The following is a 24561-nucleotide window of genomic DNA, read 5'->3' as shown; positions in this document are numbered from 1 at the left end:
GTCACATTCACCTATGTCACATTCACCTACGTCACATTCACTTATGTCACCTTCACCCACGTCACCTTCAACCACGTCACCTTCACTTATGTCACCTTCACCCACGTCACATTCACCTACGTCACCTTCACCTATGTCACATTCACCCACAACACCTTCACCGACGTCACCTTCACCCCGTCACCTTCACCTATGTCACCTTCACCTATGTCACCTTCACCCACGTTACCTTCACCACGTCACCTTCACCTATGTCACCTTCACCCACGTCACCTTCACCTACGTCACATTCACCTACGTCACATTCACCCACGTCACAGTCACCTACGTCACATTTACCCACGTCACCTTCACCTATGTCACCTTCACCTATGTCACATTCACCTACATCACATTCACCTACATCACATTCACCTACGTCACATTCACCCACGTCACATTCACCTACGTCACCTTCACCCATGTCACCTTCACCTATGTCACATTCACCCACATCACCTTCACCCACGTCACCTTCACCTATGTCACATTCACCTACATCACATTTACCCACATCACCTTCACCCACGTCACCTTCACCTATGGCACATTCACCTACATCACATTCACCCACGTCACCTTCACCCACGTCACCTTCACCTATGTCACCTTCACCTATGTCACATTCACCTATGTCACATTCACCTACGTCACATTCACCTACATCACATTCACTTATGTCACCTTCACCTATGTCACATTCACCTACATCACATTCACCCACGTCACCTTCACCCACGTCACCTTTACCTATGTCACATTCACCTATGTCACATTCACCTACATCACATTCACCTACGTCACATTCACCCACGTCACCTTCACCCACGTCACATTCACCTACGTCACCTTCACCCACGTCACCTTCACCCACGTCACCTTCACCTATGTCACATTCACCTACATCACATTTACCCACATCACCTTCACCCACGTCACCTTCACCTATGTCACATTCACCTACATCACATTCACCCACGTCACCTTCACCCACATCACCTTCACCTATGTCACCTTCACCTATGTCACATTCACCTATGTCACATTCACCTACGTCACATTCACCTACATCACATTCACTTATGTCACCTTCACCCACGTCACCTTCAACCACGTCACCTTCACTTATGTCACCTTCACCCACGTCACATTCACCTACGTCACCTTCACCTATGTCACATTCACCCACAACACCTTCACCGACGTCACCTTCACCCCGTCACCTTCACCTATGTCACCTTCACCTATGTCACCTTCACCCACGTTACCTTCACCCCGTCACCTTCACCTATGTCACCTTCACCCACGTCACCTTCACCTACGTCACATTCACCTACGTTACATTCACCCACGTCACATTCACCACGTCACATTTACCCACGTCACCTTCACCTATGTCACCTTCACCTATGTCACATTCACCTACATCACATTCACCTACATCACCTTCAACCACGTCACCTTCACCCACGTCACCTTCACCTATGTCACCTTCACCCACGTCACCTTCACCTACATCACATTCACCTACATCACATTCACCTACGTCACCTTCACCTACATCACATTCACCTATGTCACCTTCACCTACACCACCTTCACCCACGTCACCTTCACCTACGTCACCTTCACCCACGTCAACTTCACCCACGTCACCTTCACCTATGTCACATTCACCCACGTCACCTTTACCTATGTCACATTCACCTATGTCACATTCACCTACATCACATTCACCTACGTCACATTCACCCACGTCACCTTCACCCACGTCACATTCACCTACGTCACCTTCACCCATGTCACCTTCACCTATGTCACATTCACCCACATCACCTTCACCCACGTCACCTTCACCTATGTCACATTCACCTACATCACATTTACCCACATCACCTTCACCCACGTCACCTTCACCTATGGCACATTCACCTACATCACATTCACCCACGTCACCTTCACCCACGTCACCTTCACCTATGTCACCTTCACCTATGTCACATTCACCTACATCACATTCACCTACATCACATTCACTTATGTCACCTTCACCTATGTCACATTCACCTACATCACATTCACCCACGTCACCTTCACCCACGTCACCTTTACCTATGTCACATTCACCTATGTCACATTCACCTACATCACATTCACCTACGTCACATTCACCCACGTCACCTTCACCCACGTCACATTCACCTACGTCACCTTCACCCACGTCACCTTCACCTATGTCACATTCACCCACGTCACCTTCACCTATGTCACATTCACCTACATCACATTCACCCACATCACCTTCACCCACGTCACCTTCACCTATGTCACATTCACCTACATCACATTCACCCACGTCACCTTCACCCACGTCACCTTCACCTATGTCACCTTCACCTATGTCACATTCACCTACGTCACCTTCACCTATGTCACATTCACCCACAACACCTTCACCTACGTCACCTTCACCCCGTCACCTTCACCTATGTCACCTTCACCTATGTCACATTCACCCACGTTACCTTCACCCCGTCACCTTCACCTATGTCACCTTCACCCACGTCACCTTCACCTACGTCACATTCACCTACGTCACATTCACCCACGTCACATTCACCTACGTCACATTTACCCACGTCACCTTCACCTATGTTACCTTCACGTATGTCACATTCACCTACATCACATTCACCTACATCACCTTCAACCACGTCACCTTCACCTATGTCACCTTCACCCACGTCACCTTCACCTACGTCACATTCACCTATGTCACCTTCACCCACGTCACCTTCACCTACATCACATTCACCTACATCACATTCACCTACGTCACCTTCACCTACGTCACCTTCACCTATGTCACCTTCACCTACACCACCTTCACCCACGTCACCTTCACCCACGTCACCTTCACCTATGTCACATTCACCCACGTCACCTTTACCTATGTCACATTCACCTATGTCACATTCACCTACATCACATTCACCTACGTCACATTCACCCACGTCACCTTCACCCACGTCACATTCACCTACGTCACCTTCACCCATGTCACCTTCACCTATGTCACATTCACCCACATCACCTTCACCCACATCACCTTCACCCACGTCACCTTCACCTATGTCACATTCACCTACATCACATTCACCCACATCACCTTCACCCACGTCACCTTCAACTATGTCACATTCACCTACATCACATTCACCCACGTCACCTTCACCCACGTCACCTTCACCTATGTCACCTTCACCTATGTCACATTCACCTATGTCACATTCACCTACGTCACATTCACCTACATCACATTCACTTATGTCACCTTCACCCACGTCACCTACAACCACGTCACCTTCACCTATGTCACCTTCACCCACGTCACATTCACCCACGTCACCTTCACCTATGTCACATTCACCCACAACACCTTCACCCACGTCACCTTCACCCCGTCACCTTCACCCACGTTACCTTCACCCCGTCACCTTCACCTATGTCACCTTCACCCACGTCACCTTCACCTACGTCACATTCACCTACGTCACATTCACCCATGTCACATTCACCTACGTCACATTTACCCACGTCACCTTCACCTATGTCACCTTCACCTATGTCACATTCACCTACATCACATTCACCCACGTCACCTTCAACCACGTCACCTTCACCCACATCACCTTCACCTATGTCACATTCACCCACGTCACCTTCACCTACATCACATTCACCTATGTCACCTTCACCCATGTCACCTTCACCTACATCACATTCACCTACATCACATTCACCTACGTCACCTTCACCTACATCACATTCACCTATGTCACCTTCACCCACGTCACCTTCACCTACGCCACCTTCACCCACGTCACCTTCACCCACGTCACCTTCACCCACGTCACCTTCACCCATGTCACCTTCACCTATGTCACGTTCACCTATGTCACATTCACCTACATCACATTCACCTACGTCACATTCATCCACATCACCTTTACCTATGTCACATTCACCTAGGTCACATTCACCTACATCACATTCACCTATGTCACATTCACCCACGTCACCTTTACCTATGTCACATTCACCTACATCACATTCACCTACGTCACCTTCACTCATGTCACCTTCACCTATGTCACATTCACCTATGTCACATTCACCTACGTCACATTCTCCTACATCACATTCACTTATGTCACCTTCACCCACGTCACCTTCAACCACATCACCTTCACCTATGTCACCTTCACCCACGTCACATTCACCTACGTCACCTTCACCTATGTCACATTCACCCACATCACCTTCACCCACGTCACCTTCACCTATGTCACATTCACCTACATCACATTCACCCACGTCACCTTCACCTATGTCACCTTCACCTATGTCACATTCACCTATGTCACATTCAAATACGTCACATTCACCTACATCACATTCACTTAAGTCACCTTCACCCACGTCACCTTCACCTATGTCACCTTCACCCACATCACATTCACCCACATCACCTTCACCCACATCACCTTCACCCCGTCACCTTCACCTATGTCACCTTCACCTATGTCACCTTCACCCACGTTACCTTCACCCCGTCACCTTCACCTATGTCACCTTCACCCACGTCACCTTCACCTACGTCACATTCACCTACGTCACATTCACCCATGTCACCTTCACCTATGTCACATTCACCTATGTCACATTTACCCACGTCACCTTCACCTATGTCACCTTCACGTACGTCACATTCACCTATGTCACATTCACCTACGTCACATTCACCTACGTCACATTCACCCACGTCACCTTCAACCACGTCACCTTCACCCACGTCACCTTCACCCACGTCACCTTCACCCACGTCACATTCACCTATGTCACCTTCACCTACATCACATTCACCTATATCACATTCACCTACGTCACCTTCACCTACGTCACCTTCACCTACATCACATTCACCTATGTCACCTTCACCCACGTCACCTTCACCTACGCCACCTTCACCCACGTCACCTTCACCCACGTCACCTTCACCTACGTCACCTTCACCCACGTCACCTTCACCCACGTCACCTTCACCCACGTCACATTCACCTATGTCACCTTCACCTACATCACATTCACCTATATCACATTCACCTACGTCACCTTCACCTACGTCACCTTCACCTACATCACATTCACCTATGTCACCTTCACCCACGTCACCTTCACCTACGCCACCTTCACCCACGTCACCTTCACCCACGTCACCTTCACCTACGTCACCTTCACCTACGTCACCTTCACCCACGTCACCTTCACCCACGTCACCTTCACCCATGTCACCTTCACCTATGTCACATTCACCTACGTCATCTATGTCATCTTTAAAACTCCAAAATTTTGTTTATACTGAGGTTCCAATTGTGTCCCAGGGATCTTACAATTATATAAAGATGATTTTAAAGACATTTTAAACACAGGTAAAGATAAATAAAAACCTACAAACTCTACAGCACTTTAAAATGTAATCATTAATATATCAGAAATCAGATTCTGCTCACGTTGTTGTGTGAATCTGTTTTAAACCGAATCCCTGAAACATCTTTATCCACGTTCATTATCCGCGTCCACGCCTCATGTTTAGGCATTAGCATGCTAAAAGATTATTCTATTATTAAATAATTCTCTTATTCAGTTTAAGACTTAAGAAAATGAGACTTAAGAATAAAAAAAATGTAAAGAAATATGTAAAAGTTAGACTACAAGAGCTGAATGTTTTCTGCAAAACTAATAAATAACATATGCTTTCATCTCCATATTTAACAAGGTCCTGTGGCTTCTGGATGAAATCAAATCTGTGGAATATCTGAGGAAACATCCCGCCTTCTTCGGTATTACATCATAACCACACGTCAGCCTTATTAACGTCAGGTTTGATTTGGTAACAGAATAAGAGTCCCGCAGGTCGACAGCGATCCTGTCCGGCAGGCTGCGTCTCGTTTGTTGGAGTCGTGCACTAGTTCGGTCTATATATAGCCGAGCTAAAGCTGTGCTCTGGCAGCCAGACCGAGCCGCGAGCTCTCTGCCCATTGATGGAGTTCAGACGCCTCGGACAAAAAAAAATGTGTGTGACAACTGCTTCCACATGCAGCTGGTGCATGCCGACGACAACTCGCTTCACTCAGAGAGAAAAGAAAAACAGGCAGTGAGCTTTTTCTCACCAGGCACTAAAATTCCCCCATAGGACCTACAATTCACTCTGGTAGTTTGAGCTGAATCAAACATAACATTTAAGATCAAGTGAAGCTACACAGCTATTAAACTACAGAACATACTATGAGTTAAAGAAAACTCAATCTGGCAAATCTATCATTTTTATCGTTAGTCCGGTTTTATGTACGACCGTGTTATTGTGCTGTACTAACCGTGTTATTGTGCTGTACTAACCGTGTTATTGTGCTTTACTAACCGTGGTATTGCGCTGTACTAACCGTGTTATTGTGCTGTACTAACCGTGTTATTGTGCTGTACTAACCGTCTTGTTGTGCTGTACTAACCGTGTTATTGTGCTGTACTAACCGTGTTATTGTGCTGTACTAACCGTCTTGTTGTGCTGTACTAACCGTGTTATTGTGCTGTACTAACCGTGTTATTGTGCTGTACTAACCGTCTTGTTGTGCTGTACTAACCGTCTTATTGTGCTGTACTAACCGTGTTATTGTGCTGTACTAACCGTCTTGTTGTGCTGTACTAACCGTGTTATTGTGCTGTACTAACCGTGTTATTGTGCTGTACTAACCGTCTTGTTGTGCTGTACTAACCGTCTTGTTGTGCTGTACTAACCGTGTTATTGTGCTGTACTAACCGTGTTATTGTGCTGTACTAACCGTCTTGTTGTGCTGTATAACCGTGTTATTGTGCTGTACTAACCGTGTTATTGTGCTGTACTAACCGTGTTATTGTGCTGTACTAACCGTGTTATTGAAATTATGGAAACACGTTACACGTTACTTCAGATGTTAGCATTGAATATCAGAAATACAGACAAAGAAAACACTTCAGAAGTAAACGACGCTTGACATTTTAACTCCTAAAGAAACGATAAAGAAGCGTCTGATGTCGTGTGTGTTGAGTCTGATCTAAAATGAGTCTGATCTAAAGTGAGTCAGGACTCTGTCGTTCTTTCTGTGTGTTTTAGACGTGTGTTTTTTCCCTCTGTTGATGATCTGACACTGAATTTTAGTGTTGAAGAGAAATCTGAGCTGATTTTTAGATGAACAAACACTCGGAGCGTCTCAGAGAGCAGAAATGGGTTTGATATCAACATTTACTCTGAACATACAAACATCTGTGTGGAAATAAAATAAGTTCTTATTTGGATCTTTTCTCTGAATATATCGACTCTAGCGTTGTACGAAACACGAACATGTGAAACACGACAAATCCTTAAAGTCCCGAGTGTCTACTTTTATACGAGCTTCATATTAACACCACTGTGGAGGGAGACATGAGGAGTGAGACATGAGGAAGAAGTTCAGTCACCAACATGGACACGAGATAAACAGATAAACTATTTTATATTTAATTCAAAATCCAAGTCCTGACTGATTCTCCGTTTCAGTACTTTCTCTTTTCTAACAAACTCTGGTTTGTATTTATATTAGTATCATGTGGCACTTTAACGCACTGTTCAGCTCGTTATGTGACATATGATGATGATCATTGATGAATAATATCATATATACATTACATATACACTATGTAAATCCCCACCACACACACACACACACACACACACACACACACACACACACACACTTTATTATTATTATTATTCATTCATCATCATTCATTTTCTACCGCTTATCCGAACTACCTCGGGTCACGGGGAGCCTGTGCCTATCTCAGGCGTCATCGGGCATCAAGGCAGGATACACCCTGGACGGAGTGCCAACCCATCGCAGGGCACACACACACTCTCATTCACTCACGCAATCACACACTACAGACAATTTTCCAGAGATGCCAATCAACCTACCATGCATGTCTTTGGACCGGGGGAGGAAACTGGAGTACCTGGAGGAAACCCCCGAGGCACAGGGAGAACATGCAAACTCCACACACACAAGGTGGAGGCGGGAATCGAACCCCCAACCCTGGAGGTGTGAGGCGAACATGCTAACCACTAAGCCACTGTGCCCCCCCGCCCCCATTATTATTATTATTATTATTATTATTATTATTATTATTATTATTATTATTATTATTATGGGATGTTTTGTGTCATTTCATGACATATAAAATTCAGTCCCAGGTTTCTACACTACAATATGTAGAAATCTTTAAAGGGGGTGAATATTTATGCACACCAGTGTGTGTAGTATTACTCACACAGCATTTTAAAATAAATAAATAAATAAATAAATAAATAAACAAACAAATGCTGTTCAAAATAAATAATGTGTAAAGGATTGTGGGATTGCTCGGAATTAACGCTTTAACCTTTATGCAAATCACAAGCAGCTCCTGTATACTGCGCTGACCAATCAGAATTCATGGTTATGGCATTTTTTATTCCTGGATGCAAATGAGCATATTTATGAAGCTAATACCTTGTAACGATACCTCGTAACTTTTTTTTTAGACTTGTTTATTATTTCTAGTTATTTACAGTCCTATCCTGACAGAAAATGTGCTGTAGCGTGAAATTTATGTTACCAAGAAAGAAAACAAACCGATAAAAGTTACAGCTGTTACAAAACCCTGGAACTGGAGACTCCTTTCATAAGCGTTAAATAAAAGTCTCCTTACTTTAAGAAGATCGACGTGCAAGTCCCAGTGAATGAGCCGTCGCTATAGAAACGATAACGGATTAGGATGTTATACCGTATAAACCTGTGATATGTCAGAGCTGCTGGTAGAGACAATGTATTAAAAATAATTAACTTGATTAATTTAATTTACGTATGAAACCGTGTTTTGGGGATTAGTAGATTAGTAGATTAGTCAGAAAGTCTCGTCCCGAGCGTTTCATCTGGTGTTTGTGGGTTTAACAGTTAAACACTGACCTTTTCACCCCTTCTGCTCTGAATAGGACTTGTGTGTGTGTGTGTGTGAGTGTGTGTGTGTGAGAGTGTGTGTGTGTATGGGGTGAAGGGCCTCATGCAGAAATGACCAGTTGCTGTTACAGCAACACGACATTATGTTGTGAACGGATTGGACACGTCGTCTCACCAAAACCAGAATAAACCAGTTGCTTCTCTTTACTGCTGGAGTTTACACAATAATCCGTTTGTCAAGAGTTTAACAGTTTGACAGCTTTCTTGTTTGGTGCGCTTCAGATCGGTCTGAATCTCGGCCGCAAATCGACAATTTCTATTAATACGTTCTGTCTGATACGTTGTTGTTTCCATGGTAACGGTTCGTTCACGGGGACTTGTACGGCGGAAACTAAACTAAAAAGCTGATGAAAGAATAATTAGAAAAGTTTTCGAATAGAAAGAAAGACTTGTGTAATTTACGAGACGGTGACGTTTTCTCTGACTCGACACTTTTTAGCGTTTTAAACTGTAAGAGAAAAGAGAGAGACTGGAGAGGAAATGACTGTTATAGCGTAAGCAACAACAGGAACTTGACTATAAATGGATAAAAACTACAACATGTTGTTCTTTCATAAATAAAGCACTGTCACATTATTTATAGTGTCACTTTAAGAAAACAATCCCCATGTTGTGTTAAATTCATTACTTATCTTGTTGGAATCGTGCATTATTCATAGTTTGATTGACGGCCTGATGACTAATCCTCGCATCGCTCCTGATTAAAAGCGTTACTTCCTCCTGTTTAGCCGTAGCTCTTCCTGCGTCTCTGAGTGAGTCATCACGCTGTCATCTTTTACTACACCTGACACACTCTTACGAGAAAGAAACGGATGAATAGAATCAGAATAAACCTCACCACGATTTCCACCTGTCCTTAAGTACGTAATGTAAATAAACCAAGAAATATCTGCTAGTACTAGTCTTTAGATTTGCACTGAAGCTACGAGGATAATGTAGCTAATGCAACTCAATGGGGAACAGAAGCTAATTAAGCAAGACTAATGTTATATATATATATATATATATATATATATATATATATATATATATATATATATATATATATATAAATTATATATATATTAATATATATTAATATATTAATATATATATTAATATATTTATATTAATAGTCTGCTATCCTATATATATATACACACATAGTGCATCTCAATAAATTTGAATGTCATGGAAAAGTTCATTTATTTCAGTAATTCAACACAAATACTGAAACTGGTGTATTATATAAATTCAGTACACACAGACTGAAGTAATTTAAGTCTTTGTTTCTTTTAATTGTGATGATTTTGGCTCACATTTAACAAAAACCCATCAATTCACAAAAATATAATCTGAATTTTAAAAAATTCAAATACTTCATAAGACCAATAAAAAACATTTTTACTGAATTGTTGGCCTTCTGGAAAGTTTGTTCATTTACTGTATACTGTACTCAATACTTAGTAGGGGTTCCTTTTGTTTTAATTCATTATAATTTATTGAGATGCACCTGTATATATATATATATATATATATATATATATATATATATATATATATATATATATATATATATATATATATATATTCATTCATTCATTTTCTACCGCTTATCCGAACTACCTCGGGTCACGGGGACATCGGGGACAGGCGTCATCGGGCATCAAGGCAGGATACACCCTGGACGGAGTGCCAACCCATCGCAGGGCACACACACACACTCTCATTCACTCACGCACTCACACACTACGGACAATTTTCCAGAGATGCCAATCAACCTACCATGCATGTCTTTGGACCGGGGGAGGAAACCGGAGTACCCAGAGGAAACCCCCGAGGCACGGGGAGAACATGCAAACTCCACACACACAAGGCGGAGGCGGGAATCGAACCCCCAACCCTGGAGGTGTGAGGCGAACGTGCTATATATATTAATAGTCTGCTATCCTTTATTCTGAGATATTTATACATTAAATTTAATACTATTTCTCCTGTTTTTAAAGGTTTATACACATATTAAGGTTTAGCAAGCAGCCTCTACTTTTATGCTTGGGGAAAAAATTAGGGAAACAATTCTGAAAAGTAGTTCAAACTTGTAAAATTAAAATTCAAGTAAAAATGTCTTAAAATAGAAAATACTATTGAGATATTTTCATCCTTCACGCCCCTCCCAGAGTCTGCTGCTCTTTCTTTCGCTGTGACGCCGTACATCCACCTGTGTGTAACGTGTATGAAGGTGTTAAGAGACGTGACACAGATTTTTCCCTGACTTTTAGTGGAACTATAACAGATCCTGAGATCATTACAGACCCCATTTCTCACACCGTCTCTCTACGAGCTGACACAAAGGCAGAAGAATGCTAATTTCACGACAGCGTTCTCCCTCGATCGCTCTTTAAATAGCGCAAATGGGTCACGTCGTGGCATCAAATGTGGGTCAACGTGCCAGCGTTCAACGTGAGCCGTTAATGTGCAACATGCCTCCTCAGGTACAGCATCTCAAAACCGTAAGAACAAATCTCTGATCTTCGACAGATTTCCTAAGTAAAGCACCGCAATGTTCAGGTGATTCATGTGCCGTGGAGGAAATGGAGCACTTTATCTATATAGGACAAATAGAACATGCTTAAATTAACATTGTCCTTAATCCCAGAGCTTATAGGGAGTGAAACGATTAGCGTCACATGATAAATAATTCATCCTCTTCTGTCATATTATTATTACTCAGCTCCTCTTAAACACATTATACCTGTATGACGCTGAGTTCTGGCCTCCGACCGGACGGGAGGTTTCGATTCCTCATCGTTTCTATGGCAACAGCTCATTCACAGAGATGTACACGGCAGAAGGAGACGTTTATTTATTTAACATCCATTTTAGGAGTCTCCAGTGTCAGAGTTTTGTAACAGTCTGCAACGTACACAATAAGAAAAGCTAACTCGTTTAGCGAATGTTCCACAACCGTAACTATAAATGGATAAAAAGTTTGGCAAAAAAAAAAAAATTTTGGCATAATATTTTGGCAAAATATTGTGCTGTTATGGGAGAAAAAGTAACACCGCTTCATCACACCATCTTATATCGCACTATTTAAAGCAATGAATATTTTATTTCTTAGAATATAGTAATAATAATAATAATAATAATAATAATAATAATAATAATAATAATAGTAATAATAATAATAACAGTAATAATAATAGTAATAATTATACTAATAATATTACTAATAATAATAATAATAATAATAATAATAATAATAATAATAATAATAATAATAATAATAATAATTGTATGTAATTTTATGATATTGGGCCATGTTTGAGCAGCAACAAGTTCAAAACAGAAACGTTTTCACTTTAGAATTAAAATAGTATTTTAGGTGATATTTTGGTGTCACTCTCTCTAACACACACACACACACACACACAGCTTCATTATATAATTCTTTAATAAAAAGATATCTGATATCAGTGAAACAAATCAGTAGAAATCACAAATCAATCCATATATTAGAAAAGATTTCTTCATCCCCCTTATGAACGTATCGTAGCCTAATAAACAACGTGTATGGTTTATAAATAAATAAATAAATAAATAAATAAATAACACATGACTAAGCAAGTGGTGGTTAGAGGAGCTCATAAAGGCACATGTGCTGTGTAGTGCAATGTCCAGGCCTGGAGTGAGGCCAGCTGAGCCGGGTTGCCAGATTCGACATTTTATATGCACCAAGGAGGTGTATAGTATATTAATTAACGTAGTAAATATTAATGATTTTAATTAGAACAGGGGTTGGGAGTCAGGTTACCAGATTGCACAGTTCTAAACTCACTTGAAATATTTGTTAAAGACAAAATAGAACAGAAAAATATTTATTTTATCATTTATTTTATTGTTATATAGGTTCTATTTCAAATAAAAATTTGTTAAAAGTAACTGAATGGCAGCCAGGGTTGCCAGATTGGATAGTTTCAATGCGTCTGAGGTATTATCGTTAAACACAATGCCATTTGTATGGTGATATATTTTACTTGTTAATTATAATTAATTACTTATAATACACATGTCAGTTATAGCCGTACAGTGGGTTGCCAGATTGGTCATATCCGTACACGTATTTCTTAAACGCAAAATGATATACGCAAACACAGAAATGTTTAAAGTGTAGTTTGTTCTTGTAGGTGCACTTTGGCATGAATACAAGTTTAGACTATAACATAATGAGGACTGATACGGATTTTGACGTGTCAATCTGGCAACTCTGATGGTAGCCATAGCGCAAAATTACTCGAGCCAAAAAACGTGGTTCTTTTGACATGTAGTCATAACAGCAATATTACAATATGGTCCCACACACACACACACATACACACACACACACACACGAAGGTTACATGGGATACACACACTACACACTACAGCAGTAAATATTGCGCCAGTGGAAGGTCACTCCATGCGCTGACATTCCGGTTGCGCACTAACTGTTATTTGTTTATATGACTCCAGACTGCGCTTGTGTGTATGCGGGGATATTTGTAGGGGTAAAGGAGTCGCAGATCGCCGGTGTGTCCGGTCTGCTCGTGAGCTTACCGTCCGCCGGCTGCTGGAAGTTGACATACGCGTAGCCCAGGGAGCGGCGCGTAATCATGTCGCGGCAGACGCGGATGGAGAGCACCGGGCCGGCCGGGCTAAACTTCTCATACAGCATGGCCTCGGTGATGTCCTGGTGCAGATCGCCCACGTACAGAGAAGCCATCGGGTAGCTGCTCCCCGCCGCGTTCATGATCTCTGTGTCACTATACGAGGGCCGATCCAAAGCGCGTCTTCTTTATTTAACCGGAATAAAACTTTGGCACGCGTTTAATTCTCTGTCTCGGGTGGAAATGACAGCTGCGACGTGGAAATCTGGACTATCTTAAGACGACGGAAAACGAAAATAAATTAAATATTACAACACCGAGGTCTGTTCTGATTTAAAAAAAAAAAAAAAAAACAGTGTTATAATAAATGATCTATTTTCTTGTTTAAAAAAAAATAAAAGGTCCTGGTTTTATTTAAATTATTTTTTAATTGCGGTTTTGTTATTTTTTTAAATTTTTATATATATTTTTTTCTTTTTTTTTTTTTTTTAAAGAGACAAAAACGGTGAGTTGGACACTCACGGTTTGGTGGCCGGGGGGAAGAGAGAGAGCGGGGGGACGCATGGGCACTTTATAACAGCGCCGGGATCACACTGGAGCTGGGGGGTGGGGTGGTGGGGTGGATGGGAGGGTGGTATCAGGACAAAAAAAAAAAAACGCACAACGATGACCATGCGCTATGAGAGTCAGAGTCCCTACTACAGTGCTCAACTTCCAACAGCGACATCTGGGGGAAACATGAGTAGAGGAGTAGGCGAGGTTGCCAGATCACTCAGTTTTCCATCATAATTATTCATTGGGAAATTGGTTGTAAACTGGAGCTGCTCTGGTCTCCAAGTATAAGTAAACAACTTTTGTACATTTGATATACATTTTGATATACAGAACATAAACAGCCCTCAGGGACAACTATTATGACCTTTTAATAGCTTTCAGAATAAAAGTTTAAAAGGTGCACTACAGCAACACACACACACACATACACACACACACACACACACACACACACACACACACACCAATGTTTCTGGTTACAAACTCATTGGAAGATAACTGTGTGTCAAGCCAGACAGTTCATGGGATTCGTGACCCATGTGATCACTGTGAATAAAACCTCTTAGAGATCATCACACAGTCTCTGAACTGCCGCTGCGTCAGTCAGATTTGTGCTCTGGGTTTCATCAGTGAACATTTGAAGACTAATTAATTAGTGTTGAGTCTGTATTGAACTCAGATATGATGCTGACCTGTTAATTCCTCAGGAGCTCTTGGTTACTTAATTCCACTGGAACTGTTGTATAAATGACATTATTTACATTGACATTGTTTACATTGACATTGTTTACACTGACATTGTTTACATTGACATTGTTTACATTGACATTGTTTACATTGACATTGTTTACATTGACATTATTTCCTGTCTAGTGTCAGTAAGTGAGGATGAGGTTCACTTCTGAGTCTGGTTCCTCTCATGGTTTCTTCCTCATATCACCTCAGGGAGTTTTTCCTCATCACCGTCACCTCAGACTTGATCATTAGGGATAAATGTTAGAGATAAATAGAAATTTAATTTTAAACTTCACAACTTTTGTTTCTATGCTTCTGTAAAGCTGCTTTGAGACAATGGCTATTGTTAGAAGTGCTATATTATAATAAGAATATATATATATATATATATATATATATATATATATATATATATATATATATATATATATTTATATAAGTTTAGGCACCCCTGACAATTTCCATGATTTTCATTTATAAATATTTGTGTGTTTGGATCAGCAATTTCATTTTGATCTATCGAATAACTGAAAGACACTAAAGTAATATTCATTCAGTAGTGAAATGAGGTTTATTGGATTACCAGAAAATGTGTAATATGCATCAAAAGGAAATTAGACAGGTGCATAAATTTGGGCACCCGAACAGAAAAATCACATCAATATTTAGAAGAGCCTCCAGACGCTTCCTATAGCCTGTAATGAGTGTCTGGATTCTGGATGAATGTATTTTGGACCGTTCCTCCTTACAAAACATCTCCAGTTCAGTTAGGTTTGATGGTTGCCGAGCACGGACAGCCCGCTTCAAATCACCCCACAGATGTTCAATGATATTCAGGTCTGGAGACTGGGATGGCCATTCCAGAACATTGTACTTGTTCTTCTGCATAAATGCCTGAGTAGATTTTGAGCAGTGTTTTGAGTCGTTATCTTGTTGAGATATCCAGCCCCGGCGTAACTTCAACTTTGTGACTGATTCCTCAACATTATCTGAGAATCTGCTGATTAGGATCCATGTGTAAGATGATGTGACATGTAAGATGTCTCTGGTGGTCAGGAAGAAGACGAGAGTGAAGTAATTATACTGACATACGTGTCCTTTAGTGACACATGTTTTCGGATTGCGTAGGAAACCCTTCCACAATCCCACTAAAGGATGTGTCCTAGTTTGCACGGGTTAGTATTGAAAACACAAGATCAACAATTAGAGTTGCTCTTACCTTGAACGCAGGTATCCTTCGAAGTCCCTCGGTCTTCTAACAAAGGTTCTGCTCCAAGTTCTTCTACCTATTCTATTGATTGAATCTTTAGATGAAGGAGTCAGACTTAGACCTTTTTGTCTTTTCAGGATCCTCACAATGGGAGGCCTTGTTTTTTATTAAAAGTAGTGTAAAACAAATAGATGTGTGTAATATATGTAATGTAAAAGAAAAGAAAATTACAAACAAAATCTCCTTCAAATAGTCAAACAATTCTAGCGTAAGTAGAAATAAGTAAAATGCAAAGACAAAACAAACCAAGAAACACTCTCCAAGTGTAAGCCTGCGTTTGTTCTCCTGATGCACCCTCTATAAGCAATAAGAGTATAGTACACTGAGCTTTCCTCAAGGTGAATGCACACTGATAACTGGTTCCAAAACCCTATTTATAACATTTTATTACTATGATCTCCAGAGATGGGGGACTTGAGTCATATGACTTGACTCGAGTCAGACTTAAGTCGCAAATTTGAGACTTGAGACTTGCTTGACAAATATTAAAAAAAGACTCGACTTGACTTTGACTTGACATTCATGACTTGAGACTTGACTCGGACTTGAGTTAAATGACTCGAAATAACTTGTTTTTTGTTTTTGTTTGATCTTTTTTGTCTATTTTGTTTTTAAATCTGTTTTTAAACGCACGCAAGAGCGTAATCTAACCACGTGACGCAGCAGGCAAGCAGAGGGAGCGCGCGCACTAACTAATAAACCTTAACAGTCGTGACGAAACATGGAAGGCGCTACACCAAAAATAATTAAGCTATTATAATACCGGGAGTTTGTGCAAGATGAGAAGAGAAGAACAGCAGTATGCGACCACATCGCTCACAACTGAATGACAAAGTTCTATCAAATACATTTTTTGCAAGTGCAATGTAGTGTAAATGGTTGGTCACTGTTTATGTGGAAATGTCAGCTTTTTTGCAATAGGTCTTATAATTGGTCTTCAGTGTTAGGCTTTGAGTGAAAAGCGTATGGATCGTTTATGGGGATGCGAATATATATATATATATATATATATATATATATATATATATATATATATATATATATATATATATATATAATCAAAAAAACATAAATATAAATCTAAAAAACTTCAGAGTTCAAGCAGAGCCATATTCTTGTCTAGCATGCACACGCGCACACGCACACGCACACATTCAATTTAAAGGGATAGTTCACCCAAAAATAAAAAAATTCTGTTATAATTTTCTCACCCTCATGATGTTACAAATCTGTATAAATTTCTTTGTTATTATGAACACGGAGGAAGATATTTTAAGGAATGTTTATAACTAAACCATTCATGAGCCCCATTCACTTCCATAGTATCCTTTTTTTTCACTATGGAAGTGAATGGGGCTCGTGAACGGTTTGGTTATAAACAGTCCTCAAAATATCTACATGTGTGTTCATCGCTCACTCACTCATTTTCTACCGCTTATCTGAACTACCTCGGGTCACGGGGAGCCTGTGCCTATCTCAGGTGTCATCGGGCATCAAGGCAGGATACACCCTGGACGGAGTGCCAACCCATCACAGGGCGCACACACACACTCTCATTCACTCACACAATCACACACTACGGACAATTTTCCAGAGATGCCAATCAACCTACCATGCATGTCTTTGGACCGGGGGAGGAAACCAGAGTACCCGGAGGAAACCCCCGAGGCACGGGGAGAACATGCAAACTCCACACACAAGGTGGAGGCGGGAATCGAACTCCGACCCTGGAGGTGTGAGGCGAACGTGCTAACCACTAAGCCACTAAGCCTCCGTGCCCCCTGTGTGTTCATCAAAACAAAGAAATTTATACAGGTTTGTAACATCATGAGGGCGAGAAAAAGATAACAGTATTTTTATTTTTAGGTGAACTATCCCATTAATTAATAAATCACACTCACTCCAATCATCTCTCTCTCTCTCTCTCTCTCTCTCTCTCTCTCTCTCTCTCTCTCTCTCTCTCTCTCCCCAATAGTTAATTCACTTCAAGGTTTGTGGGATTCAATAATTTACGTTTTTTGGTTGACGTGATTGATTGTTGTTGTTATTCTGTTGTTAAAAAGGAAGGATCTAATGTAAGGATGTGTTCATGTCCCATTAAAAGGGAATGTCTGTTCAAAAAATGCCATTTGGTTGCATAGAAACCATTGTACTTTTTTATATATACTTTTCCATGGTCTTCTGCCATGTTTGAGGCATATTGAAACTTTTCATGCTTTTATTTTGGCCTTATTTCAGTTACATTTACATCTTATTCTTTGTAGTTTTGATTTTTATTCATTTTTAGATTTTTATTGTATTTACAACTCACCTGTATGTGGACACCTTTTAAAAATAAATGCATATAATCATTTAAATCAAATAAAACTCTCATAGTCCATAAATACTGTAGATTTAACTTTAATATATACATTTAGTTAAATCTTCAAACATATGTATGACTTGCCAGTGACTTGCTTGACTCAAGCTACGACTTGACTTGACTTGCTTGACATACTGTAAAACAGTGACTTGACTTGACTTGACTTGACTTGACTCTCACAAAAAATGACTCGGACTTGCTTGAGACTTGAAGGTTAAGACTTGAGACTTACTTGTGACTTGCACATGTGTGACTTACTCCCACCTCTGATGATCTCATAACGGTCATTCTGCTTCTGTCAGCATCCTGTCAGGTCTCTCATGATCTCATGCTTCTACAAAACATCCTGAGAAGTCTCCTAAGCTGCACGGCTGACTGTGTGTTCTTATTTGGCTGACACAAAGCTGCTGACACAAAACTTGTGATTTCTTTGTAAGCTTTCACTGTTACTTTCTGTCTTAATATCTAAAAATACTATCGAACATGATATCATTTCTAAATCACACAATGGTTACATAAATTCATATAAAGGTAAATGAAACTTATAACAATTCTATAATCTTCTTTCAGCAAGATGATGGGTCTTGATCCAACTGTCTAGGTACAGTGTCTGTTCCTCTTTGGGTTGACTCAGGTTCCTTCTAGGTCTTTTTCTTCACAGTTTTAATCAGATATATTCAATTTCTTTATGACATATAACAATTTCCCCATTTCATTTAGTTTATTTTCCACAGCTTCCTTTTTCCTTGCTCTCTGTCTTTGTTGTATTTTGTTCCGTTTCTCTCTTTTTGCTGCATTAATTTTACTCTCTTTCTTTATAGTATTGGATGAGATTGTCACATAAGGATAACCAGGTGCACATTGTATGGCAGTTACATGTGATATGGCAGTTACTCCACTCCTAAAATTTCTATTCACAAGAGCAAAGATTGAAAAGACGACCAAGTGGTGAAAGTTGAAAAAGGAATTCAGACAGAAGCTGATTCAGGCTTTGGGTTGTCAGGAAGAGCTTCCAGATGACTGGGAAACTACAGCAGAAGTGATCAGGGAGACAGGTACGAGGAGCTAGGTGTGTCATCTGGAAGGAGGAAAGAAGATGTAAACATGGGGGTGGAACGAGGAAGTATAGGACAGCATAGAGAAGAAGAGGCTAGCTAAAAAGAAGTGGAACGTAGAAAGGACTGAAGAAAGTAGACAGGATTACAAGGAATCACAGCACAGAGTGTAGAGGGACGTGTCAAAGGCCAAACAGGAAGCATACGATGAGTGGAATGCCAGGTTAGACACAAGGGAAGGCGAGAAGGACTTGTACAGATTGGTGAGACAGAGATGGAGATGGGACGGCACTAACAGGTGAGGAGAGTGTGTAGAGAAGGTGAAAGGAATATTTTGAGGAGCTGATGAATGAGGAAAATGAACGGGAAAGATGGGAGGAAGAGGTGAATATTTTAGAGTAGGAAAGAGGAAAGGATAACATGAGGAATGATCTGAGGAGAATCAAGAGAGGAAAGGTTGTTGGTCCCGATGACGTACCTGTGGAGGTGTGGAAGTGTCTAGGAGAGACAGCAGTGGACTTAGATTGTTCTATAGGATTTTAGAGAGTGAGAAGATACCTAAGGAATAGAGGAGAAGTGTTCTAGTGCTGATCTTTAACAAGGGTGATGTGCAGAGTTGTAGCAACTACAGAGGTATAATGTTGCTGAGCCACACAATGAAGCTATGGGAAAGTGTAGTGGAAGCTAGGATAAGACCGGAAGTGTATGGCTTCTTGCACTGAAAGAGCACGACTGATGCAATTTTTGCTCTGAGAATGTTACAGAAGTACAGAGATGGTCAGAAGGAGCTGCACGGCATCTTTGTGGATTTAGAGAAAGAGTATGACAGGATGAAGAGAGAGGAGCTATGGTACTGTATGAGTATGTCAGGAGTGGCAGAGAAGTACATCAGAGTAGTTCGGGATATGTATGAGATCAGTCACTCCTAAAGAGAGACTAGGATGGACAAGATTAGGAACGAGCATATCAGAGGGACAGCTCAGGTTGGCTGTTTTGGGGACAAGGTCAGAGAGGCTAGATTGAGATTGTTAGGACATGTTTCAGCTGCTAGGGTCCTGAGTGGAGTCAGGCAAAATGAGTAGATTTTAAAGTCCTCATGCTTACATAAAAGGCACTGCATGGTCTTGCCCCCAGTATCTGTGTTCACTTTTAACTTTATCTACACCCAAGCGCTACTTACGCTCCTCACAAGCAGGACTATTGGTATTCCCATAGACACGGCTGCGTTCTGTAGGGATAGAGCTTTTTCGTCGTACGAGCCTAGACTTTGGAACGCACTCCCTCCTCACATCAGAGACTCACAGAACTTTAGTACTTTTAAATCTCTTAAAAACTCATTTTTTTAGGGTAGCCTTTTCTTGACTACTTTATTTTGTGTGTGTGTGTGTGTGTGTGTGGGTACTTATATGTATGTATAACTACTTGCTGTAAAGCGCCTTGAGAAGCTACTTTAAAGGCGCTATATAAAAATTATTATTATTATTATTACATGTACAGAGGAGGGAGATGGTTATGTTGGTAGAAGGATGTTGGAGATGGAGCTGCCAGGTATGAGATCAAGAGGAAGGACAAAGAGGAGATGTGTTGAAAGAGGACATGAGGGTAATTGGTGCGAGAGTAGAGGATGCCAAAGATAGCGTTAGGTGGAAACAGATGATTTGCTGTCCCTACCCCTGACGGGAAAAGCCAGAGGTAGAAGAAGATGATTAAGAGAAGAGCTCCTGATGTTCAACAGGTATATAAAACTAATCAATGTCAGTTTGTTGTGGATCAGAAGTTCAGCCAAGCAAAGATGTGCGGTCATAGGAACACAATCCTGTTCCTGTTCTGATCCTTTCGTATTACATGGAGGAAACTCTGTTCATGCAATGCAATTGAGGTTTTAAAAACATGACTGAAATAATCTTTTTTTGTAGTATATAGTTACTCTCACCTCAGCAAATACAACAATGACTGCATCAGACATTTTCCCACTTCTTTTGAACTTCTCTCTTCCTTCATCTTTCTCCAGTACATCTCCAGCTTACTTTTCCTGACCTCCTACTTACCCATGCTTGGACTCCTTGTTCCTCATAGCTTAAAGACCTTGATCTGCCTGAGCTGTCCATCAAGCTGCCACTGCTGGGCCTCTGAGCAAGGCCTTTAACCCTCAATTGCTCAGTTGAATAAATTTAAATAATTTATTATTTATTAGCCAGAAATGTAAAGCCTGTTGGAAAATTAATGTTTTCTTTACATACTCCAGCATTGTAAAATCTCTTAACCTTTTTTCCCCCATTCGGCTTGAGAACAGTCATTTCATCCTGCTTTTCCTGAGGCTTCTCAGGAACCTTTTCTAGCTGACACAAAAGCATCCACTTGCACCTTATCATCAGGGAGAACATTGTGCTGCAGCCATTTGTAGTTCATAAACACATCACCTCTTAGCTCCTCCTCTGGTGAGTGAAATCCTCAAAGCAGAATCATCTCCCAAATCAAGGTCGTTCCTCAAACCAGGTCGGCCATGTAAACTTCGGCCATGTAAACTTCACTTACGCTCTGGAATTAGAGCTTTCCAAGCACGAGTTTCCTGATGCTTTTCTTCAGAGGTGGTCTTGGAGCATGATTTTTCACTTTGAGCACCATCCTGACTGGACACACCAACAAACCTGGCTGCACTCTTCTGTGGGAGATAAATTACCATTTCCAGAACTGGATTAGGTGCAACATCGACCAAAAGTCCTAACAGTGACAAAGGACTTCCTCTGTCTAGGCTTATGACCGTGACACTATCTGAAGGTACAGACTGTGACAGCCAGGTGGAGCTGTAAGGAAGTTTCTTCTTAAAATTCTGTGTAATACTGCCTTTTTGCATTGAAGATAGGAAAGATTTTTCCCCAGAATACATTTCTGTATGTTTGGGACGTTTAATTAAATACGTGTCATTCTGCATTTTAGTGGAACTGAAGTAGACATGAAGATCTACCAACAGAATAATTTTCAGCTTTGAAATTTGTAAGTTCATCTAGAAATAGGTTATACAGAAATGGTCAAATCTCAGTATGAACGTCCCATTGCTATTATCAAGGTCCTCGAAGGAACAAGGACACTAAACAAAAGTCCTACTACTTTTTGTTACAACCCACCTGTGAGAACTTCAAACTGGAGGTGTCCAAGAGCAAGTTAATGGAATCATGATATCTGGGGAGTAGATTAGAAGTGAAAACTGAGTGCTGTATCCACCCCTTTGTTGAGAATGATAGCAGATACAGTATGGATTTATCCATTGGGAAGTTACTCACAATTCACATCCATAAGTTACTCACAATTCATCAGTCTTATATCAAAACCGCTTCTTATATCAATAATATTTCACATATGAAAAGCAACTGGTAAGCTAGATACAAATTTGCTTAAACAGTGTGTCTGTAAAAGGGTTTTGGCTAAAATTCCACCACCAACGTCGGGCCAGACATCACAAACAGCCACTGAGCCAACAGATGGCACTAAAGCAGACAAAACCCTACCATCCCCATTACGTAAGGAAAACCTAACAACACAAGGAACCCACAGTTAATATTTATAATATTAATATGTAATATAGTTAATATATAACCAACACTAATATTTCGTGGTGTGCTAAATAATCAGGCAAGCCAAACGTTACACTTGGTACATGTAGCCTGAGTAAATTGCAATCAGATGGGTCTAATTTAGAGTAGGTGTGGCTTTCTTTTTGGAAAAATAACCAATGAGTGTGTCTCAAAACTCTAATTAACGTCTCCTTGATTTTTCAATCCCACCTCCTTCATCCAACGACATGGAAACCATGGTAATCTACCATGTACCAATTATTAATGTATTTAGAGTATTCAATAAACTAGGATAAAGAGCACTTTTAGAGCACAGGTTCTCAGACCTGGAGAACAGTTCTACCACCCACATAGACTTCGTCTCAGGAATGCCCAGTAATCAGGTGAATCTGGTGTGCTGGAGAAGGGAAATAAGGTGCAGGATATACGTAGGTTCTCCAGGACTAGAGGAGGAACCTGAGGTTTAAAGTGTAAACATTTGACCATTCAACTCTCAATATGGTGCCTGTAGGATGTAATCTACAACCTGGAGTACAAAGTGTTAAAGTAACTGCCAGGTACACGTCACTAAAATGATTCTAGTAACAAATAAAGGCAGGGCTCTCAAGTTTTGAAGACAGGCAAGCGTGGCATCTCCAACCCCCCCACAACCACCCCACCACTGACCGCAATTTAACCAAATACAAAGTATTTGTTTAATTTCCATTTTATTAATTTATTTGTGTGTGTGTGTGTGTGTGTGTGTGAGAGAGAGAGAGAGAGAGAGAGAGAGAGATTATGACTGGTGGTGTTTATTGTAAGTATTTGTTGCCTTTTTGGACTCCTTTATCATTTGTAATGTTGCTTAAACAGTTCAGCACAAGCCCAGACATTTTTAGGGTCATGATTGAGGACAATGTCCCGTCCAGAGACAAACTGTTTCGTGTTGAGGTTTTGTTCAAACCGACCATCAAAAATACCCTCTCTAATGAATATGTTTTTTTTTTTTCATTGGTTGTTGCGTTAAATCTTACAATATACAATAGTGCTATTTTCTTATTGGCTGATAAGTGTCAGGCTCGACTAAGAACTCCAGGGGAGACGCACTTGATTCCTGCCCGGTTCCATAGAGACAGCGGTGAGGACAGATACATTTTGGGTAAATAGTAAGTTTTTCTGCATGAAGTTTGGCGGGAGAGCGTGACAAAAGACCCAAATGCGTGACTGTCACTCTCAAT

At 40.8% G+C, this 24561-nt stretch overlaps 1 protein-coding gene across 4 annotated transcripts in view; it reads right to left on the bottom strand.

Annotated features, from left to right (window-relative positions):
* The window catches only part of pabpc4 (poly(A) binding protein, cytoplasmic 4 (inducible form)), a 30352-nt gene extending 16013 nt beyond the window's left edge, over nucleotides 1-14339 (bottom strand). For all 4 annotated transcript variants that reach the window (XM_060878994.1, XM_060878995.1, XM_060878996.1 and 1 more), the window contains exon 1: nucleotides 13746-14339. In XM_060878994.1, coding sequence (XP_060734977.1) covers nucleotides 13746-13938 — 193 coding nt within the window. In that variant the 5' untranslated portion in view covers nucleotides 13939-14339. The remainder of the gene's footprint in view (nucleotides 1-13745) is intronic.
* Nucleotides 14340-24561: the final 10222 nt, after the last annotated feature.

The sequence above is a fragment of the Tachysurus vachellii genome, chromosome 10, assembly GCF_030014155.1.
Source record: "Tachysurus vachellii isolate PV-2020 chromosome 10, HZAU_Pvac_v1, whole genome shotgun sequence".
Lineage (NCBI taxonomy): Eukaryota > Metazoa > Chordata > Actinopteri > Siluriformes > Bagridae > Tachysurus > Tachysurus vachellii.
This window is presented reverse-complemented; position numbering and strand designations above follow the sequence as displayed.